Source organism: Pseudophryne corroboree, chromosome 6, assembly GCF_028390025.1.
Source record: "Pseudophryne corroboree isolate aPseCor3 chromosome 6, aPseCor3.hap2, whole genome shotgun sequence".
Lineage (NCBI taxonomy): Eukaryota > Metazoa > Chordata > Amphibia > Anura > Myobatrachidae > Pseudophryne > Pseudophryne corroboree.
This window is the reverse complement of record NC_086449.1, coordinates 88,728,160-88,744,878: the sequence shown is the minus strand read 5'-3', so window position 1 is coordinate 88,744,878 and position 16,719 is coordinate 88,728,160. Positions and strand designations below refer to the sequence as shown.

General features: G+C 45.6%; 6 protein-coding genes, 1 long non-coding RNA gene and 1 pseudogene across 7 annotated transcripts; 4 read left to right on the top strand and 4 right to left on the bottom strand.

Annotated features, from left to right (window-relative positions):
* Positions 1-965: 965 nt before the first annotated feature.
* Positions 966-1,895, top strand: LOC134934858 (uncharacterized). Its single transcript, XR_010179828.1, has 2 exons — positions 966-1,146; positions 1,778-1,895. It is a non-coding gene; the product is annotated as an uncharacterized LOC134934858 (long non-coding RNA).
* A 1,695-nt stretch (positions 1,896-3,590) lies between these two features.
* LOC134934856 (histone H1B-like) lies at positions 3,591-4,454 on the top strand (annotated as a pseudogene).
* A 920-nt stretch (positions 4,455-5,374) lies between these two features.
* On the bottom strand, positions 5,375-6,618 carry LOC134934857 (histone H2B 1.1-like). The gene has a single exon (XM_063930199.1). It carries the CDS (start codon positions 6,596-6,598, stop codon positions 6,218-6,220), a length of 381 nt encoding a protein of 126 aa, XP_063786269.1. The 5' UTR covers positions 6,599-6,618; the 3' UTR covers positions 5,375-6,217.
* A 283-nt stretch (positions 6,619-6,901) lies between these two features.
* Positions 6,902-7,407, top strand: LOC134936436 (histone H2A type 1). The gene has a single exon (XM_063931462.1). It carries the CDS (start codon positions 6,940-6,942, stop codon positions 7,330-7,332), a length of 393 nt encoding a protein of 130 aa, XP_063787532.1. The 5' UTR covers positions 6,902-6,939; the 3' UTR covers positions 7,333-7,407.
* A 702-nt stretch (positions 7,408-8,109) lies between these two features.
* LOC134934357 (uncharacterized) lies at positions 8,110-9,862 on the bottom strand. Its single transcript, XM_063929811.1, has 2 exons — positions 9,734-9,862; positions 8,110-8,460 (listed from the first exon to the last, which is right to left on the bottom strand). Exons 1-2 carry the CDS (start codon positions 9,860-9,862, stop codon positions 8,110-8,112), a joined length of 480 nt encoding a protein of 159 aa, XP_063785881.1.
* Positions 9,863-11,148: 1,286 nt separating this feature from the next.
* On the top strand, positions 11,149-12,114 carry LOC134936430 (histone H1C-like). The gene has a single exon (XM_063931457.1). It carries the CDS (start codon positions 11,387-11,389, stop codon positions 12,050-12,052), a length of 666 nt encoding a protein of 221 aa, XP_063787527.1. The 5' UTR covers positions 11,149-11,386; the 3' UTR covers positions 12,053-12,114.
* An 871-nt stretch (positions 12,115-12,985) lies between these two features.
* LOC134934356 (histone H4) lies at positions 12,986-13,297 on the bottom strand. The gene has a single exon (XM_063929810.1). It carries the CDS (start codon positions 13,295-13,297, stop codon positions 12,986-12,988), a length of 312 nt encoding a protein of 103 aa, XP_063785880.1.
* Positions 13,298-15,323: 2,026 nt separating this feature from the next.
* Positions 15,324-15,635, bottom strand: LOC134934355 (histone H4). The gene has a single exon (XM_063929809.1). It carries the CDS (start codon positions 15,633-15,635, stop codon positions 15,324-15,326), a length of 312 nt encoding a protein of 103 aa, XP_063785879.1.
* Positions 15,636-16,719: the final 1,084 nt, after the last annotated feature.

Here is a 16,719-nt window from a genome sequence, read left to right as displayed (position 1 = left end):
ATACTTTGTAACATTGGAATAAGATACAATAATTATCTAGTTATGCAGCAGCTACACGGGCAGTCACTGCTCTATGGATTGCATTATGTAAGCACTAATGGTGGCATCTGTAATATGAGGAATATATATGACCGATCTACATTAAGCGCTGCCGCTAACGTCTCTATTTATACACAGTGTTGAGTTGTCATTGGATAAGTTAAAGACGCTCAATTTCCTGATTGGTTTATGCAATGGGCGTTGTCATTTAAAAAAAAAAAAACCGTCAAAACTTTCTGTTGCTCCTTTGTTTTATGTAACCGGCAGGCGCGGGAACGAAATGAGTCACGAGGTATTATCACGATTCAGCCATAACGATTACACTGTAATCACAGTAAACCTGGAAGTAATTGCTGTCAGTCCAGCAAGAAGAGACAACCAGTCAACATACATAGCACACGGCGCTGATACAGGACTCTAGTCTAAGGAGTCTTGGAAAAGAAACGTGATTATAAGCAGTGCTGAATAGCTACCATCGGCGGGAACAGAGCCGGCCTTAGGCATAGGCAAACTAGGCAAATGCCTAGGGCATTTGGAATGCTTAGGGGCACCAGCAGCTTCTGCTGATTAAAATGATATGCGGCATGCCTATATTCTGTGTGTGACTGCGGCTGTATCTGCATACGTTGCAGTGTATTCCTGGAAATCACTGTAATGTAGCATTTTGTATGCAGATACCGCCGCAGTCGCACACAGAATATAGGCATGCCGCATATCATTTTAATCAACAGAAGCTGCTTGTGCATCCTAGCCACAAAGTAATGCAAATAAGATGCATTTTCATAAACAAAAGGCGCCCGACGTTAGCAGAGCTACCAGCTGACTCATGCCAGGCATCTCCTGCAGAACTAGCGGCGGTACTAGGGGACACCAGCCAAAATCTTGCCTAGGGCATCATATTAGTTAGGGCCGGCTCTGGGCGGGAATAATATTGTAAGGAAACAACAGATGTTCCTTACAAGCTGTACTCAGTCTCACTAATGCCGGGAGCTCATAGTATGTGACTGCAGTAAAAACAGTATAAATCAAAGGATCTGCATACCTTGCAACATTGACAGCAAAATGATTATCATTTGATTGTTAAAGAATTACAAATACACTTATATGGTAGGTCTCATTTATTTATATATTATGGGAAGCTTTAGGACTGAAAATAATCAGAACTTCAGCATGCATTGGGGGCAATATTACACTAATGGGGAACAGTAAATAGTGTTATACAATTGTTATTATTCTATTAAAACAGCAGTGGATACAATCTTTAGCAAAGTATCATTTCAGACCACAAGCTGAATCTCATAACTGAGAAAGACTAATGTACAGTACAGGAAGAACATAGAGGTAAATATCTATCTAGACAGAAAAGGGGTTTACAAGAAAGGGGCTCTTGGTGGAAATAACAATCAAAAATTGATTAATTACTTAGTCTTTTTGTATGACTGAATTTTTATTGATGCACATTTTATTAGTTCATTTTAATTTCCTTTTCACTTTAAACAAAATACTTTTATAAAAAGTATTAGTTAAAAGGTATATTTTATGACACTCCATTTGAGTTAAACACTTATAGGGTATTATATGGCTTTAAGAAAAATGAATCTGTGACCTAAATGTAAAGGAATTAAGAATACAAATGCAATGCAATGCAAACTATACTGATAACCACTCACGTCTTCCTATGGTGGACTACAGTATACTAAAAGATGACTGCTTCTCCTGTTTCTTTCTCTCTGCGTAGGGATCGGCTGTGCTACTACCCAAGACTTCTGGAAATGCAATTATGTTCCTATTGACTGTTGAGGCTGCGTTAAAATGTTTGTATTTATGAAACCTTTAAAGTAAATCTGTAATGGGAATTACTGACATCCATTTTTATATGTCCACACACTTTAACAGCACTGGGGTAAAATAAATGGCATAAAAAGTTATATACTGTGTAAAAGGAGAAAAACGGAAACAGGCAGAAATGGATAGCCTAAATATCATGTAACATGTACACATGCTGCCAAATAAAATGACATCTTATCATACCTCCCAACATGACCCTCTCCAGGAGGGACAGAATGCTCTGCTCCTGGACTTCCCTCTTAATCTATTATTGCCATCACCTGTGGTTAAACACCTTTCTTATCCATAAACCTGTTCAACACAGGTGCCGGCAATCACAAATTAAGAGAAAAGTCCAGCAGCAGAGCATTGTGTCCCTCCTGGAGAGGGTCATGTTGGGAGGTATGTCTTATACAGTATACCACTAGTTTCCATGTGGTTATCATTTTCACTTTCAAGACCAAAGTGAGTCAAGCAGGGAGTGGAAGGAACAAAAGGAGGAAGTTGGAGACAAAACGAAGAAGATAGGAAAAAGAGAGAGAGAGAGAGAAACTTTCCTTTCCATTTCCCACTACACTTCTCCCTGTTACTCCTTCTCCTCCTGACTTCTGGGCTTTACCTTATTTCTCCAGTCACACCCATTATATTCTATGCTCTGTTCTCACACCTCACTATTTTTTGCACCCTTCTCCCTATTTGTATAATCTCTCTCTCTCTCTCTCTCTCCTCCTTTTATCAGCACCCACACTTCCTTCCCCATCCCTCTTTACACAAACACCTTTTCTCAGTACCCATTTGTATACTTCTCTCTGTAAAAAGTTGGTAGTTCTGGAGATATAGTGTGTATGTCTCAATGTCGGTATGGTGCATACATTACAGGCACTATGGAGACTGTCCTTGTCTGGAAATTAAATGACCTTGAACTAACGTTGGGGGGGATCCTAGAGCTATGAAGGGGTGTGGATGCAGGCTACCCTCATTTCTAGTGAGCAACAGCTAGACCAACAGTCGCAGCTTTATGTACCAGATGTCTGGCACCCTGGTCCTGCCACCGTGGTGGGCACCTCCTTCTGTAACTTTCCCGTGAGTTTCTTGTCCGTATTGGCACTTGGTAGCATGATCAGAGTTTCTGGCACAAGGTAATTATTATTCACTAGGGGTTTATTTCCTGGCAGTCTGAGAGGAATGGGACCAGGGCACCACAGCCATCTTCCTAGCTATAGGATCGTTGGTGGGAAGTGCCAACCGCACTCTTCACAGCCAGAAAACCCCCAGGGATGAGTAACCAGCAATTGTATCTACTAAGCATACTTACCTTGTCCTAGTAGCTATAATTCATAGACAAGAGCGCCAGCACCGTGTGAGGCATCATGCCTGTGCTATGTACCTGTGTGTTCAAGAGCCAACACGTCATCTTTATGTGTTTTATTATGCACCCTACTCTGCACAGAGTGTGCTGCAAATCACCTTCATTATCTACAGGGCCAGGAGGAGACAGATAGGTCAGAGTGGACATAATAGCCTCACAGTAAAGGAGAGATGTGTTACAGGCCGGGCACTTCCATCCTGCTGTGGGTGAGCTTCCAGTCGCTATGCCTGTCCTCCTTCTCAGCGACTAGGCCAGCAATGGCCATATAGGGTTCGAATAGACTTGGAGTACGAGTGCGGTACAGAGAGCCGGCTCGCCGCTCTCCTCATGCCCTAGAAAAGACTCTTTTTCTGGGCTAGGGAAACACAAGGTGAGAGCAGAATGTCCCTTACACTCAGACAGGGAAAAGTTTACACGGCTGCTCATTCCGCCAATGGGAGCACAGGAGGCGCCAAGCTCAACAGCCAATCACAGCACAGCAGGCAGTGTATATTAGAGACATCCGGAGCTGAGAGCGTGTTATTTAGTATCTGTATTAAGTATTTTGTTGTACGCTAACATGGCAGAAACTGCACCAGACGCCTCCGCTGTCCCTATATCAGAGGGCGCAGCCAAAAAGAAGAGGCAGCCGAAGAAAGCTGCAGGGGGAGCCAAGAAAAGCTCCAAATCTTCCGGACCCAGCGTCTCCGAGCTGATTGTAAAAGCCGTGGCCGCTTCCAAGGAGCGCAGTGGAGTTTCTCTTGCCGCCCTGAAGAAGGCTCTGGCTGCCGGAGGCTACGATGTGGAGAGGAACAACAGCCGCATTAAAGTGGGGGTGAAAGGATTGGTGACCAAAGGAACTCTCACCCAGGTGAAAGGCACCGGCGCTTCCGGCTCCTTCAAGCTTAATAAGCAGGTGGAAAGCAAGAAACCCGCCCTGAAGCCCAAGAAACCAGCGGCAAAGAAAGTGGCTAAATCTCCGAAGAAGCCCAAGAAAGCTCCGCGTGCAGCTAAGAGCCCCAAGAAGGTGAAGAAACCCGCTAAAGCGGCTGCTGCCTAAAGCCGTGAAGTCTAAGAAGGCGTCCAAGAGTCCCGCCAAGAAGGCAGCGAAGCCCAAAGCCGCCAAAAGCCCGGCCAAGAAGGCAGCTAAGCCCAAGAAAGCTGCGGCCAAGAAGTGATGGAAGAGCCGCCGCAGCCTCGCTTCCTTGTTATCCCCACAAAGGCTCTTTTCAGAGCCACCCACCCTGTCCAGGCAGAGCTGTAGGCGCACGACGTCACCTGTAGAGTGAATAATAGTCGCCAGATTTGAATGATTTATTGTCTCAGAGAGAATAACAATGGTGGCGGTATTATAGGGCAGATACAGTATCTCAGCGCATGAAGGTCGTTATACCCATCATGCAATTTGTTTCATGTAAGTTCCTAAGGTCTCCATTGAATTGTCTCAGACAGGCAGTGGTCTAATCAGTAGACTAAACTAGAATTCGCATAGACATTATTCATGCCAGCAGCAGAGAGCTATTATTCCTACGATCAGACGCTGCTAGTACTGGACGGGTTATTTCTATGCGTGGCAGCTGTATAATGAGTACAGGAGGTAGATGTATTGCAGCGCTGCTCAGTATGACAGTGTTCAGCGCTAATCACACGCTACATAAGCAATGTGTCTGCTGAGCCGTGGTAGAGAGAGCAGGAGAAAGATCGTGTTACCCAAGATACGCCAGTCACCCGCGCTTATCTACACTACACAAGCTCGCCTCACACAGCGGCAGCTGATATCTCGTTTCCTCTGCCACACAGTCACAAAGCAGGTCCTGTTCAGACCATCTAATTAGGCTTTATGTTCCCAGAGTACAAAGGGAAGGAATCTTATTTACCTCACGTCTAAATATACAATTATGGTAAAGGAAGAACGATACATCGAAGCATTTCTTGATAAGTAGTGACATTTCATCTCTCTAAAATGATAAATAGCGTGTTTCTCGGTGGATACATTGTAATGAAACCTACACTGCCGCCTTGGGATAGGAGGGAGATTATTCAAAATGGACAAATGACAGCAGAGCAGAAATCGGCGGGAGGGGAAAAAATATATTCGCCGGAGTCAGCAATTCAAATCGCAGCCTGAAAAAAACTCCTCTCTCCCATTCTCCCACCGACATTGCCGCTTGTGCCTGGGCCCTATGTGACGGCTAGCAGTATTCCTGGCGCCTGGGTTTGGTTATTCTGGTTAAAGCTCCGCATTGATAAGCGCTCCGGCATTACAGCTGTTGGTCCCTTTTATATCACTGTATAATGCGCCATTTATCTGCATGTGGTATTGTATATGGGGCCAGCTCAATATAAGCCTGAGCGCTGCAGCTACTATACTCAGCCGAGTCTCTATCCAGGTCACTGCTGCACAAATAACCCTGGAAGCGGTGTTACTGTTATTCCAGTATAAGGAGCACTCAGAGCAGGTGTGCCTACACAGGAATCACGTGGTGTCATCACTAAACACATTGATACATCTAAATGGATCCTGTTCTCATGAAACTGACTGGGAACAATAGAACCGCAGTAACGCCGGAGTTTGCGCCCTGGTGCTATTTCTGCAATTATTGGAATATGCTGACACAGGTCGTCTTGCAGTAATTATCTCCAACTGTGTGTATCCGAGATGCAGAGTGATCATAATACTGGCACAAATTGTTAGTGTAAAAAGAGACTTTGTAACATTTTAATCAGAGCAAATAATTTTCCAGTTCTACAACTACACGGGCAGAGTATGGCTGTTTTCTGTCAGCACCTACAAGGAACTTTTCTAATGTAAGGAATATAGAGAAACCGGTTCTGTAGGAACAACAATTATAAACTGCAAGACTCAGTCTATATAGCCCCTGGGGTACTGTGATCCAGCCAAGTAGACACCGCACAAACCATCATAGTCATAGCCCGATTAGAGAGGAGGTGGGTGGCTCTTAAAAGAGCCTTTGTGTTGATGGATCGGAGAAGGAATGGAAACTACTTGGCGCTGGTGTACTTGGTGACGGCCTTGGTGCCCTCGGACACGGCGTGCTTGGCCAGCTCTCCCGGCAGCAGCAGACGTACTGCGGTCTGGATCTCCCGGGAGGTGATGGTGGAGCGCTTGTTGTAGTGAGCCAGGCGGGAAGCTTCCCCCGCAATGCGCTCAAAGATGTCATTGACAAAGGAGTTCATGATACCCATAGCCTTGGAAGAGATGCCGGTATCAGGGTGCACCTGCTTCAGCACCTTGTAGACGTAAATGGCGTAACTCTCCTTCCTGCTCTTTCTACGCTTCTTCCCATCCTTCTTCTGGGTCTTGATCACCGCTTTCTTAGAGCCTTTCTTTGGCGCCGGAGCAGACTTCGGTGGGTCAGGCATTCTAGCGGTTCTTTACAACACAATGCAGAAAATGTGTGTCTGCTTACCACATCTGTTGTATTTATAGGCATCTTATGCAAACGAGGCATCACCAATGCAAGCTACACTATTGGGTAGAAGTGTCATGTGACACTGGTACGCATCGTAACCCCACCCTTCTTTTTGCGGATTGGCCTGTGGATGAAGTTGAGCTGCAATTGGTCTGCTTGTAAGCAGACCAATCACAGAGCAAGCAGCATGTCGCTTCTAGTATATATGTAAGAGGATGTGGATGTTTTGGAGATATTTCTTTCAGTTGAAACAGAGTTTTTTTTTTTGTTATCTTATTGAACCTCGCAAGCATGTCTGGAAGAGGGAAACAAGGCGGCAAGACCCGTGCTAAGGCAAAGACTCGCTCATCCCGTGCCGGTCTCCAGTTCCCAGTCGGTCGAGTTCACCGTCTGCTGAGGAAAGGTAATTATGCCGAGCGGGTGGGAGCCGGTGCACCGGTCTATCTGGCCGCGGTACTGGAGTATCTGACGGCTGAGATTTTGGAGCTCGCCGGAAACGCCGCCCGCGACAACAAGAAGACCCGCATCATCCCCCGCCACCTGCAGCTGGCTGTACGCAACGACGAAGAGCTCAACAAGCTGCTCGGTGGGGTGACCATCGCCCAGGGAGGCGTTCTGCCCAACATCCAGGCTGTATTGCTGCCCAAGAAGACTGAGAGCCACAAATCGGCCAAGAGCAAGTAACGTGATGCTGGCAGCTTCCACCACAGAACCGATATGTACCTGACACACAACACAAAGGCTCTTCTCAGAGCCACCCACGTCTTCCCAGGAGAGCTGTGTGTACTGCCATTGTCATTACTGTATCGCTAGCCGCGCTTTTATTAACCACACTTCATTCACAGACGGCGGTGCAGGGAACAGGATCATTCTGTATTATACACATGTATGAGCTTTAGCTGCTATATAATTTGCTAATGTTACGATGCTCCCACTTTCGGCGCTCTTATCTATTGTGGTTTAGTCCAGTGATCGTATAAATGTTCCCTCTGCTATCACTGCATTCTGCCATTGAGGCCCCTTCAGCTTTTCTGGGACGTGCACTGATCGTATATAGCCGGGATTTTCTACCTAAGCTCGGCTTTGTGTGCGAGTGATCTATCTTATCACACGGCGCAATGAGAAAACGATATCTTCTATCCGTGCGCTCCTCACTGCAGGAGACAGGCTGGTAAAGCAGCAATTCTCCAAGGCGATGTATCGGGAACACTGTGCTCTGTCCGTCATGGAATTATTTCATACATACTGTGTAACATTTCTTCATCCCTCTGGCTTTTGTTTATCTCTTCATCATAACGTATACATGTATTAGATTTGTCCAGTCAGTTGTAGATCGGAGGGTTCGTCACAACTGGATGTTGCTCAGACATTTATAGGTTTATGATTCAGCTAGTTTATAGGAAGATTTGGTGGCTCTGAAAAGAGCCTTTGTGTTGCTGCATATATAGGGGTGCCGAGTATCTATGCCCTCTCCCCTCGGATCCTACGGGCCAGCTGGATGTCTTTGGGCATGATGGTCACCCTCTTGGCGTGGATGGCGCACAGGTTGGTGTCCTCGAAGAGCCCCACCAGATAAGCCTCGCTGGCCTCTTGCAGGGCCATGACGGCGGAGCTCTGGAAGCGCAGGTCAGTCTTGAAGTCCTGGGCGATCTCCCGCACCAGACGCTGGAAGGGCAGCTTGCGGATCAGCAGTTCAGTGGATTTTTGGTAGCGGCGGATCTCTCTGAGAGCAACAGTCCCGGGACGGTAGCGGTGAGGCTTCTTCACGCCGCCAGTAGCTGGGGCACTTTTCCGGGCAGCTTTGGTGGCTAACTGTTTGCGGGGAGCTTTGAGGCGAGCTGCCGTTCTACAGCTCTATTTATACGCATTGCTGCCCTGTGATAAGAGCACTTAGAAACGCCCTTCGACCTGATTGGTTTAGACAAAGCCTTGGATTTTTCAAAAAGACCGCCAAGAATCGGTTTTACTGTTTTGTTTTTTTCCTTCTTCTTCCCCTCTTCTCAGTTGTACTTGTAAAGTAGAAGAATATACCCCCCTTACATAGCATATTCTATAGCTTTAGATTTGAGTATAATCAGATATTCGAAATGCGTTGGAAACTGATTATACTATCAGAAAACAGTAAATACTATAATATGTACTTACAAGCTATACCTACTAATTCCACTGAAACCTTAATATATGAGTGCAGGAATACGGAGAAAAAAACACAGAGAAAACAACAACCTGCATACTGCATGATCTAAACTAACAATCGTTTCATTATTAAACCATAAATACATATTATGTAGTTACAAGCATATAGTGAGTACGGTAGCTGTAGAATTGAGTATGAATAGAACTTCTGCATGTGTGAAACGATTTGATACTAATGGGAAACAGTATTATAGTATGATACAATTGTAACTATTCCATTGAAACATTTGTTGATACAAACTATGCACATGTATCCATTTAGACCACAGGCTAAACCTTATATGTCTGGGACATTGCATGAAGAAAATACAAGGCTACTGTAGATCTGGATTATAGAAAGGGGCTTTTCTACTACTCAGTGGAAACTAATTAAAAAAAAAAAAAAACAAAGGCCCTGCGTATACAAGCAATCGTTTGTTGATCCATTATAATCACTGAATTTTTATTTATGCACGTGTATTTTATCTATATTCATTTTGCTGGTTCTTGAAACAAAAACAAAAAAACCTACAATCTTAAAGAATTGAAAAAAAGTTCCACTTATGATAAAATAATAGAGTTTAGGCTCTTAAATGGGACCATAGGGATTTAAGGCCAATATATATTTACCATGGGTTAGAATTACTTAATAAATTAATTAATTCATTGATGTATTTATTTATTTATGTTTCTACCATCCTTGGAGACGCAGAAAGCCACTGGTGTGTCCCAGATCCAGCTCCGTGGTCCCCCTACCTGCTCTGGAGTATCTCTGTAGACTCCCAGCGCTCTAGAGCCTTACTCCAGCCTGCCATCATGGATTGGGGATGAGGTTCAGACTTTGATGATACTTGCTGCTGGCCCACGCCCTCCAGGTAGCAGTCATCATCTCTGTTTGTCCACATCTCACGTCCATCTCCATTTGCCTTCCATTCCTGTATGGCGATCCTCTCCTCTCTAGCCCATATCTGTGCTTTCCATCACTGGTCAAAGCAGTTGAACTCTGTTCTAGACATTCAGCCTTGTGGTCTCGGCACATCTTTCTCCTGCTGCCCGTCAGTGACGTCCAGTGCTGAACCTGCAGCACCAGCTTTTATCACGGTAGTACATTTAAAAAGTAAGATTAGTTGAACCCTTCCTCCTCGGGTGACTGTTATCTCACTTCTTGTTCAGCAAGCTTCATCATTTAATGTCATTCCCCAGAACTATTGTGTGCATAAATGACTATCATCCATTTATATGCCAAAATCATCGGACTATTATGTCATTTCTTTAAAATAGCATCCACTTTTTTATTCTGCAATTAGCAATGGCCAAGTAAGCACTTTGACCATCTCTTACTCCCGTTAATTACCTACTCTCCCATATTATGATAAGAATTTCTACCCTTCTGATGTTATCCCTTGTGTACTGTAATCTGCAATGCTAAGGTTTTTATGTCTACAGTGCTGCAGAATACTTGCAGAAACAATCTTCTTCTTCTTCTTCTTCTTCTTCTTCTTCCTTTCTTCCTTTCTTCCTTTCTTCCTTTCTTCCTTTCTTCCTTTCTTCCTTCCTTTCTTCCTTTCTTCCCTTCCTCTCACCTATACCTTCCTCTCTATTATTCCTGTATCCCCCCTAATGTTCCTAAATATTCCTACTGTTTCCCTCTATTTTTAGGAATATTCATACTGATTCTATGTAAGAGGAATAGAAGTATTCCTCTTATAGAGCTCCGATGTCCTCTTTTAAAAATGACAAAGTCTCATACATTGTCATTTTTAAAAGAGGGATGGTAATGGGAACAGATCACCATTGCCCTCACTCTGACACACCTCTCTTGCATAAATATACATTCATTTCTGTATGGGTCATTTTTATAAACATTTTGGGAAAAACCCACCAACATTCTACACGACGGGGAGAATCTCACACAAGCAGGGTTAACCTGTGGCTGACTATGCTGGGTAACTCTCTTTTGTCACAGTAACTAGAGTTCCTAAACAAGAGTGTGGGGCAACCTGCCTGTGCTAGCCACCCGGGTGTACCGGAGCCCACACATCACCTTTATATCTTTGAAACTGCTGCCTCCCCTGCACAGACTGAGCCCCAGATCACCTTCGTTACATGTAGTGCCAGGGAAAGAGAAAAATGCCCCGATCAGACGTTTTAGCCTCGCAGAAAAGTACAGATGTGTTACATGCTGGGCAGATCCAGCCTGGTGTTGGTGAGCTGACAGGGGCTATTCCTGGGTCTCTTTGCAGCGCCTTGGCTAGCAATGGCCATATAGGCTAAGGGGAGACCTTGGAGTACTGGTGTGGTGCAGAGAGGCGGCACTCTGCTTTTCTCATGCCCTATAAAAGAGTATTTTTCTGCGCTAGGGAAACACAAGGTGAGGGCAGATTTCCCCTTACACACAGACATGGAAGGGTTTACAAGGGCTGCTTATTCCGCCAATGGGAGCACAGAACGCACCAGGCTCAGCAGCCAATTACAGCACAACGAGCGTCGTATATAAAAGACGTCAGAGAGCGGCTTGTGTACCAGTATTACTATTTGTTGAATACAGTGACGTTGAGATAACATGGCAGAAACTGCACCAGCCGTCGCCGCTGTCCCGCCATCAGAGGGCGCAGCCAAAAAGAAGAGGCAGCCGAAGAAAGCTGCAGGGGGAGCCAAGAAAAGCGGCAAGTCTTCCGGGCCCAGCGTCTCCGAGCTGATCCTAAAGGCAGTGGCCGCTTCCAAGGAGCGCAGTGGGGTTTCTCTTGCCGCCCTGAAGAAGGCTCTGGCTGCCGGAGGCTACGATGTGGAGAGGAACAACAGTCGCATCAAAGTGGGGGTGAAAGGATTAGTGACCAAAGGAACGCTCACCCAAGTGAAAGGCACCGGCGCTTCCGGATCCTTCAAGCTCAATAAGAAGCAGCTGGAGAGCAAGAAGGCCGCCCAGAAGTCTCTGAAACCCAAGAAACCAGCGGCAAAGAAAGTGGCCAAGTCCCCGAAGAAGCCCAAGAAAGCTCCGAGTGCAGCCAAGAGCCCCAAGAAGGTGAAGAAACCCGCAAAAGCGGCTGCTGCCAAAAGCCCGAAGAAGCCTAAAGCTGTGAAGCCCAAGAAGGCGGCTAAGAGTCCGGCCAAGAAGGCGGCGAAGCCCAAAGCCGCCAAGAGTCCGGCCAAGAAGGCAGCGAAGCCAAAAGCGGCAAAAAGCCCGGCCAAGAAGGCCGCTAAGCCCAAGAAAGCTGCGACCAAGAAGTGATGGAATAGAAGCCGCAGCCTCGCTTCCTTGTTATCCCCCCAAAGGCTCTTTTCAGAGCCACCCACCCTGTCCAGGCAGAGCTGTAGGCGCGCACGGTGTGAACTGTTGGCTTCCAAATCAGTCCGTAGCTGAATGGTTCCGTCCTGTGTACTCGGACCTAGGCGAGCGCCGGGAAAGCCCGGCGCCTTCTGCACACACTTCCCGGTGGTTGTACAGACGGCAGCGTAGCTGAAAATCTATTGTAGTCGTAACGAAACTGCTTTTAAGAACATACTTTACGTAATCCGGTGATTTATTCGGCGGGGCCAGCAAACAGAGCAGGAGAACGATTCTGTTACCCAAGATACGTCAGTCCCTAAGTATATGTGTGTGTTTTCAATGCAGTGGTACCGCTGCTGTGAGATAGAAGTAGGTTACAATGTGCTATTTAATTGTAAGTATAAAATAACAGGACTATTTGGCACGGATAAATGATTGCACAGACATATTTAGCCGGGAAGTGAGTGGAGTCGCCGTTTCCCCTGCAGTTATATAATAATACCCATTAATGTAATCCTATATTACCGCGTGTTATGTTTGAGAAGTGTCGTTCAGTAAATACGTTTCCCTATGCTTTCACAATGTATCTCCTACAACTAGCCATGACATAGCAGTACCCTCAGTACAACTCAGCAATGGATTCTCATAAGTGACTGCAAATGATTGTGTGCCATTGGATTTTCTGCTTGCATCAACACAAATAAAGTCAGAGGAAACGAATAATAAAAAAAAAAAAAAAATGGTTTACTTTAATGTACACTATCAAAGGGTTCTCAGGACAACGATATGGGGCATAATATACAATGCTGTTAGCGCAGCTCCCTTATAGAAGTGATGGGCGGCCCTGAAAAGGGCCTTTGTGTGTGAGTGAAGGAATTAGATGCGCCTCAATCTTTAGCCTCCGAATCCGTACAGGGTGCGTCCCTGGCGCTTGAGAGCATAGACCACATCCATGGCGGTGACAGTCTTCCTCTTAGCGTGCTCGGTGTAAGTGACGGCGTCCCGGATTACGTTCTCCAGAAACACTTTCAGCACTCCGCGGGTCTCCTCATAGATGAGACCAGAGATGCGCTTCACGCCTCCTCTCCGTGCTAGACGGCGGATAGCAGGCTTTGTGATGCCTTGGATGTTGTCCCGCAGCACCTTCCTGTGACGCTTAGCACCTCCTTTCCCGAGCCCCTTTCCGCCTTTACCTCTGCCTGACATCTTCTCATACGGATTGCGAGCACTGTCTGAGAATAAGGAACACCTCTCTTAGCTGCCCTTTATTAAGGGGAAGAGCGGACCTGATGGGTGACTGTGAGAACCTTGGCAGGAGGAGTCATGTATTGCCTTTCCTTTCTTTCACAGGCACGCCCCAAACGTTGCCAGCAGCACAGTTTAAGATTTCTAATGTATTTCTGGTTATTCATTGCACTGAGCTGTTTGATACACGTTCACCTCAGCAATTAGGCTACCGTACTGCCAATCACAATGTTTAAATCACTGCAGAGTTCCGTATATAGGTTTTTTTATTTTTAATATATATATATTGCTATTTTTCATATTAATGTTATAGAAGCATATTCATACACATAATGTAAATAATATGCTACGAGACGTTCAAGGAAATCTTCATATGCGTACTATAAATTAATCAATCAATTATATATATATATATATATATATATATATATATATATGTATATGTACTACTAAACTTTATGTGTGGACATGTGGAAAAAGTAGAACAGCCTGAAATATCTAAAAAATAGGAGTTAATAGTCTGTCCACTTCAATACAATACGTCCTGTTGGTGTAATGAACCTGGAATGTAGGCATTAAAGGTTAGATAAGTAAAATATAAGGTTTTTAAAAAGTTACTTTTTAGCGATCAGTTTAGGGGCAGAAGCTAATTTCTAGCTATAGAGTATCACACATATCTATTATCTTATAACCGTGTGATTCATTGATGTTTTAACTGCTATCATAATAGTTATGAAGCCGAACTCTGATGAGCACAACAGACATAATACATGCCTTACTGTTTTGACTTTATTTTTTCAATGCACCGGATATATTTCCCAAATACATAACGCGTGCATTGGAACAGCAAATGTCCCGCACACATCCGCCTTCAGATAGGAAGAGGAATATTCAAAATGGACCAATGAGTGTCGACCAGATTTCGGCGGGACAAAACAAAATCACCCCAATGCCTTGCCGCTCTCGGAAACGGATGTCTAAGAATGGATTGAGTAGAATATAACTGCACTGATACCGGAGTTTGCATCCTGGTGTTAAGGTGCAATGATACAGTAACACTAGCAGCACACTACACAGGGCATCTTGAGAGACCCACGACCCTGTAGCATCTATGATCATCAGCGAGGCAGGGTGATCGTAACACAATTGCTACAATCTAATGATACTTTGTAACATTTCAATGAGACACAATCATTCTCTAGTTCTGCAGAAACTACACGGTCGGTCACTGCTCTATGGATTGCTTTTTCTAAGCACTAACGGCGACATCTGCTACATAATGCCTATCTTTTACCCCGATTTACAGTTTCAGCCCGATTAGAGAGGAGGTGGGTGGCTCTTAAAAGAGCCTTTGTGTTGATGGATCGGAGAAGGAAGGGAAACTACTTGGCGCTGGTGTACTTGGTGACGGCCTTGGTGCCCTCGGACACGGCGTGCTTGGCCAGCTCTCCCGGCAGCAGCAGACGTACTGCGGTCTGGATCTCCCGGGAGGTGATGGTGGAGCGCTTATTGTAGTGAGCCAGGCGGGAAGCTTCCCCCGCAATGCGCTCAAAGATGTCATTGACAAAGGAGTTCATGATGCCCATAGCCTTGGAGGAGATGCCGGTGTCAGGGTGAACCTGCTTCAGTACTAGTTCTAGTCGGCAGTGTTATGCAGGCATCTTAGAAACGAAAGATTACAGATTACATTGTTATCTACTGAGCTTGTGGAAAAGTTTATGAAGCAGCAGTGACACCTACAGTAGTTTCCTCATGCATGTATTACCTAGAGATCGGATACAATCAGCAACCCGGAATAAAACGCATTTATGTATATTCATATGTATGCATTTATCTATAGTCCACTCCCCGGTGTATAACAGGAGACTGCCACGAGAAGCAGTGTAGAGTAATACTGGCGCATGGTTATAGCTCTCTCATAGAAGAGATGGGCGGCCCTGAAAAGGCCCTTTGTGTGCGGGTGATGGTATTAGATGCGCCTCAGTGTTCAGCCTCCGAAGCCATACAGAGTGCGGCCCTGGCGCTTGAGAGCATAGACCACATCCATAGCGGTGACAGTCTTCCTCTTAGCGTGCTCGGTGTAGGTGACTGCGTCCCGGATCACGTTCTCCAGAAACACCTTCAGCACCCCGCGGGTCTCCTCGTAGATGAGGCCGGAGATGCGCTTCACGCCTCCTCTCCGGGCCAGGCGGCGGATGGCAGGCTTGGTGATGCCCTGGATGTTATCCCGCAGCACCTTCCTGTGGCGCTTGGCACCTCCTTTCCCGAGCCCCTTACCTCCTTTACCTCTGCCTGACATGTTCCTTCCTGATCACTACTGTAACTATAACACAAAGAGAAATCTCTGACTGTATGCCACTACCAGGCTACAACCTGTAGTAGTATAGAAACTACGTATGTTGATGTCACTTATATACATGCAGGCTGTGCTGTGATTGGCTGCAGAGAGTGATGCGTCATGCGCTCCTATTGGCGGAATGGTAAGCCCTATAATCTCTTCCCTGTCTCAGTGTACGGGGGATCTGCTCTCACCTTGTGTTTCCCTAGCGCAGAAAAACAGTCTTTTATAGGGCATGAGGAGAGCGGAGAGCCGGCTCTCTGCACCACACTCGTACTTCTAGGTCTGCCCTAACTCTTTAGTATCATTGCTATCCTAGGGGTTGAGTAGGAGGCCAGGCATAGCCACTGGGAACTCACCCGCACCATGCTGGATCTGCCCGGCATGTAGCACATCTCTCCTTTACTGTGAGGCTAATATGTCCCACCGGGGCTTTTTTATCTCGTCCTGGCCCTGGAGATAATGGAGGTGTTCTGCAGCACACTGTGCAGAGCTGGAGGCGTTGTGAAACATAAAAGTGATGTGTGAGCTCATGTACACTCAGGAGGAAAGCACAGGCAGGTTGCCCAACAAAGTATTGTCTAGAAGCTCTTGTTACTATGACAAGATTAATACCTAGCACAGCCAAGTACAGTTTATTCCTGCCTGGTAATGTTCTGCAGTATTATTTATGCTCCTATATATTTATGTAAGATAGATGTGCCAGTAAATGGGTATGGTGACCTGGTTGCATGTATTTGAGACTGCTATGAAACACACCTCCATCCAATTCGTTTTAGCTTAACCTGGGCTAGAAGCTCAGATCAGACTGGGATGCCAAAAAGGTGCAAACATATGCAGGGTTCAATGATAGGAGGATCCTACCACAGATGCAGGACCAGGGTGCCAGACATGTATTAAATAATGCTGCTATTGTAAGTCTTGGTGGGGCATGCAATTGTTTGAAAAGTCAGTTGGGTGTCTGTTTTCTCCTGTCTATTAGATAGGAAAAACACAGACACCCAAATAACTTTTTAAACATTTGAATACCCCCCCTAGAAGTTGC

Excerpts from the sequence above, each read along its gene's own strand:
- LOC134934857 (XM_063930199.1), bottom strand. The coding sequence starts at position 6,598 with ATGCCTGACCCACCGAAGTCTGCTCCGGCGCCAAAGAAAGGCTCTAAG.
- LOC134936436 (XM_063931462.1), top strand. The coding sequence starts at position 6,940 with ATGTCTGGAAGAGGGAAACAAGGCGGCAAGACCCGTGCTAAGGCAAAG.
- LOC134934357 (XM_063929811.1), bottom strand. The coding sequence starts at position 9,862 with ATGTGCCGAGACCACAAGGCTGAATGTCTAGAACAGAGTTCAACTGCT. Across the intron at positions 8,461-9,733 it reads GAAGGCAAATGGAGATGGAC|TTAGCCACCAAAGCTGCCCG; the intron begins GTGAGATGTGGA and ends CCCCGCAAACAG.
- LOC134936430 (XM_063931457.1), top strand. The coding sequence starts at position 11,387 with ATGGCAGAAACTGCACCAGCCGTCGCCGCTGTCCCGCCATCAGAGGGC.
- LOC134934356 (XM_063929810.1), bottom strand. The coding sequence starts at position 13,297 with ATGTCAGGCAGAGGTAAAGGCGGAAAGGGGCTCGGGAAAGGAGGTGCT.
- LOC134934355 (XM_063929809.1), bottom strand. The coding sequence starts at position 15,635 with ATGTCAGGCAGAGGTAAAGGAGGTAAGGGGCTCGGGAAAGGAGGTGCC.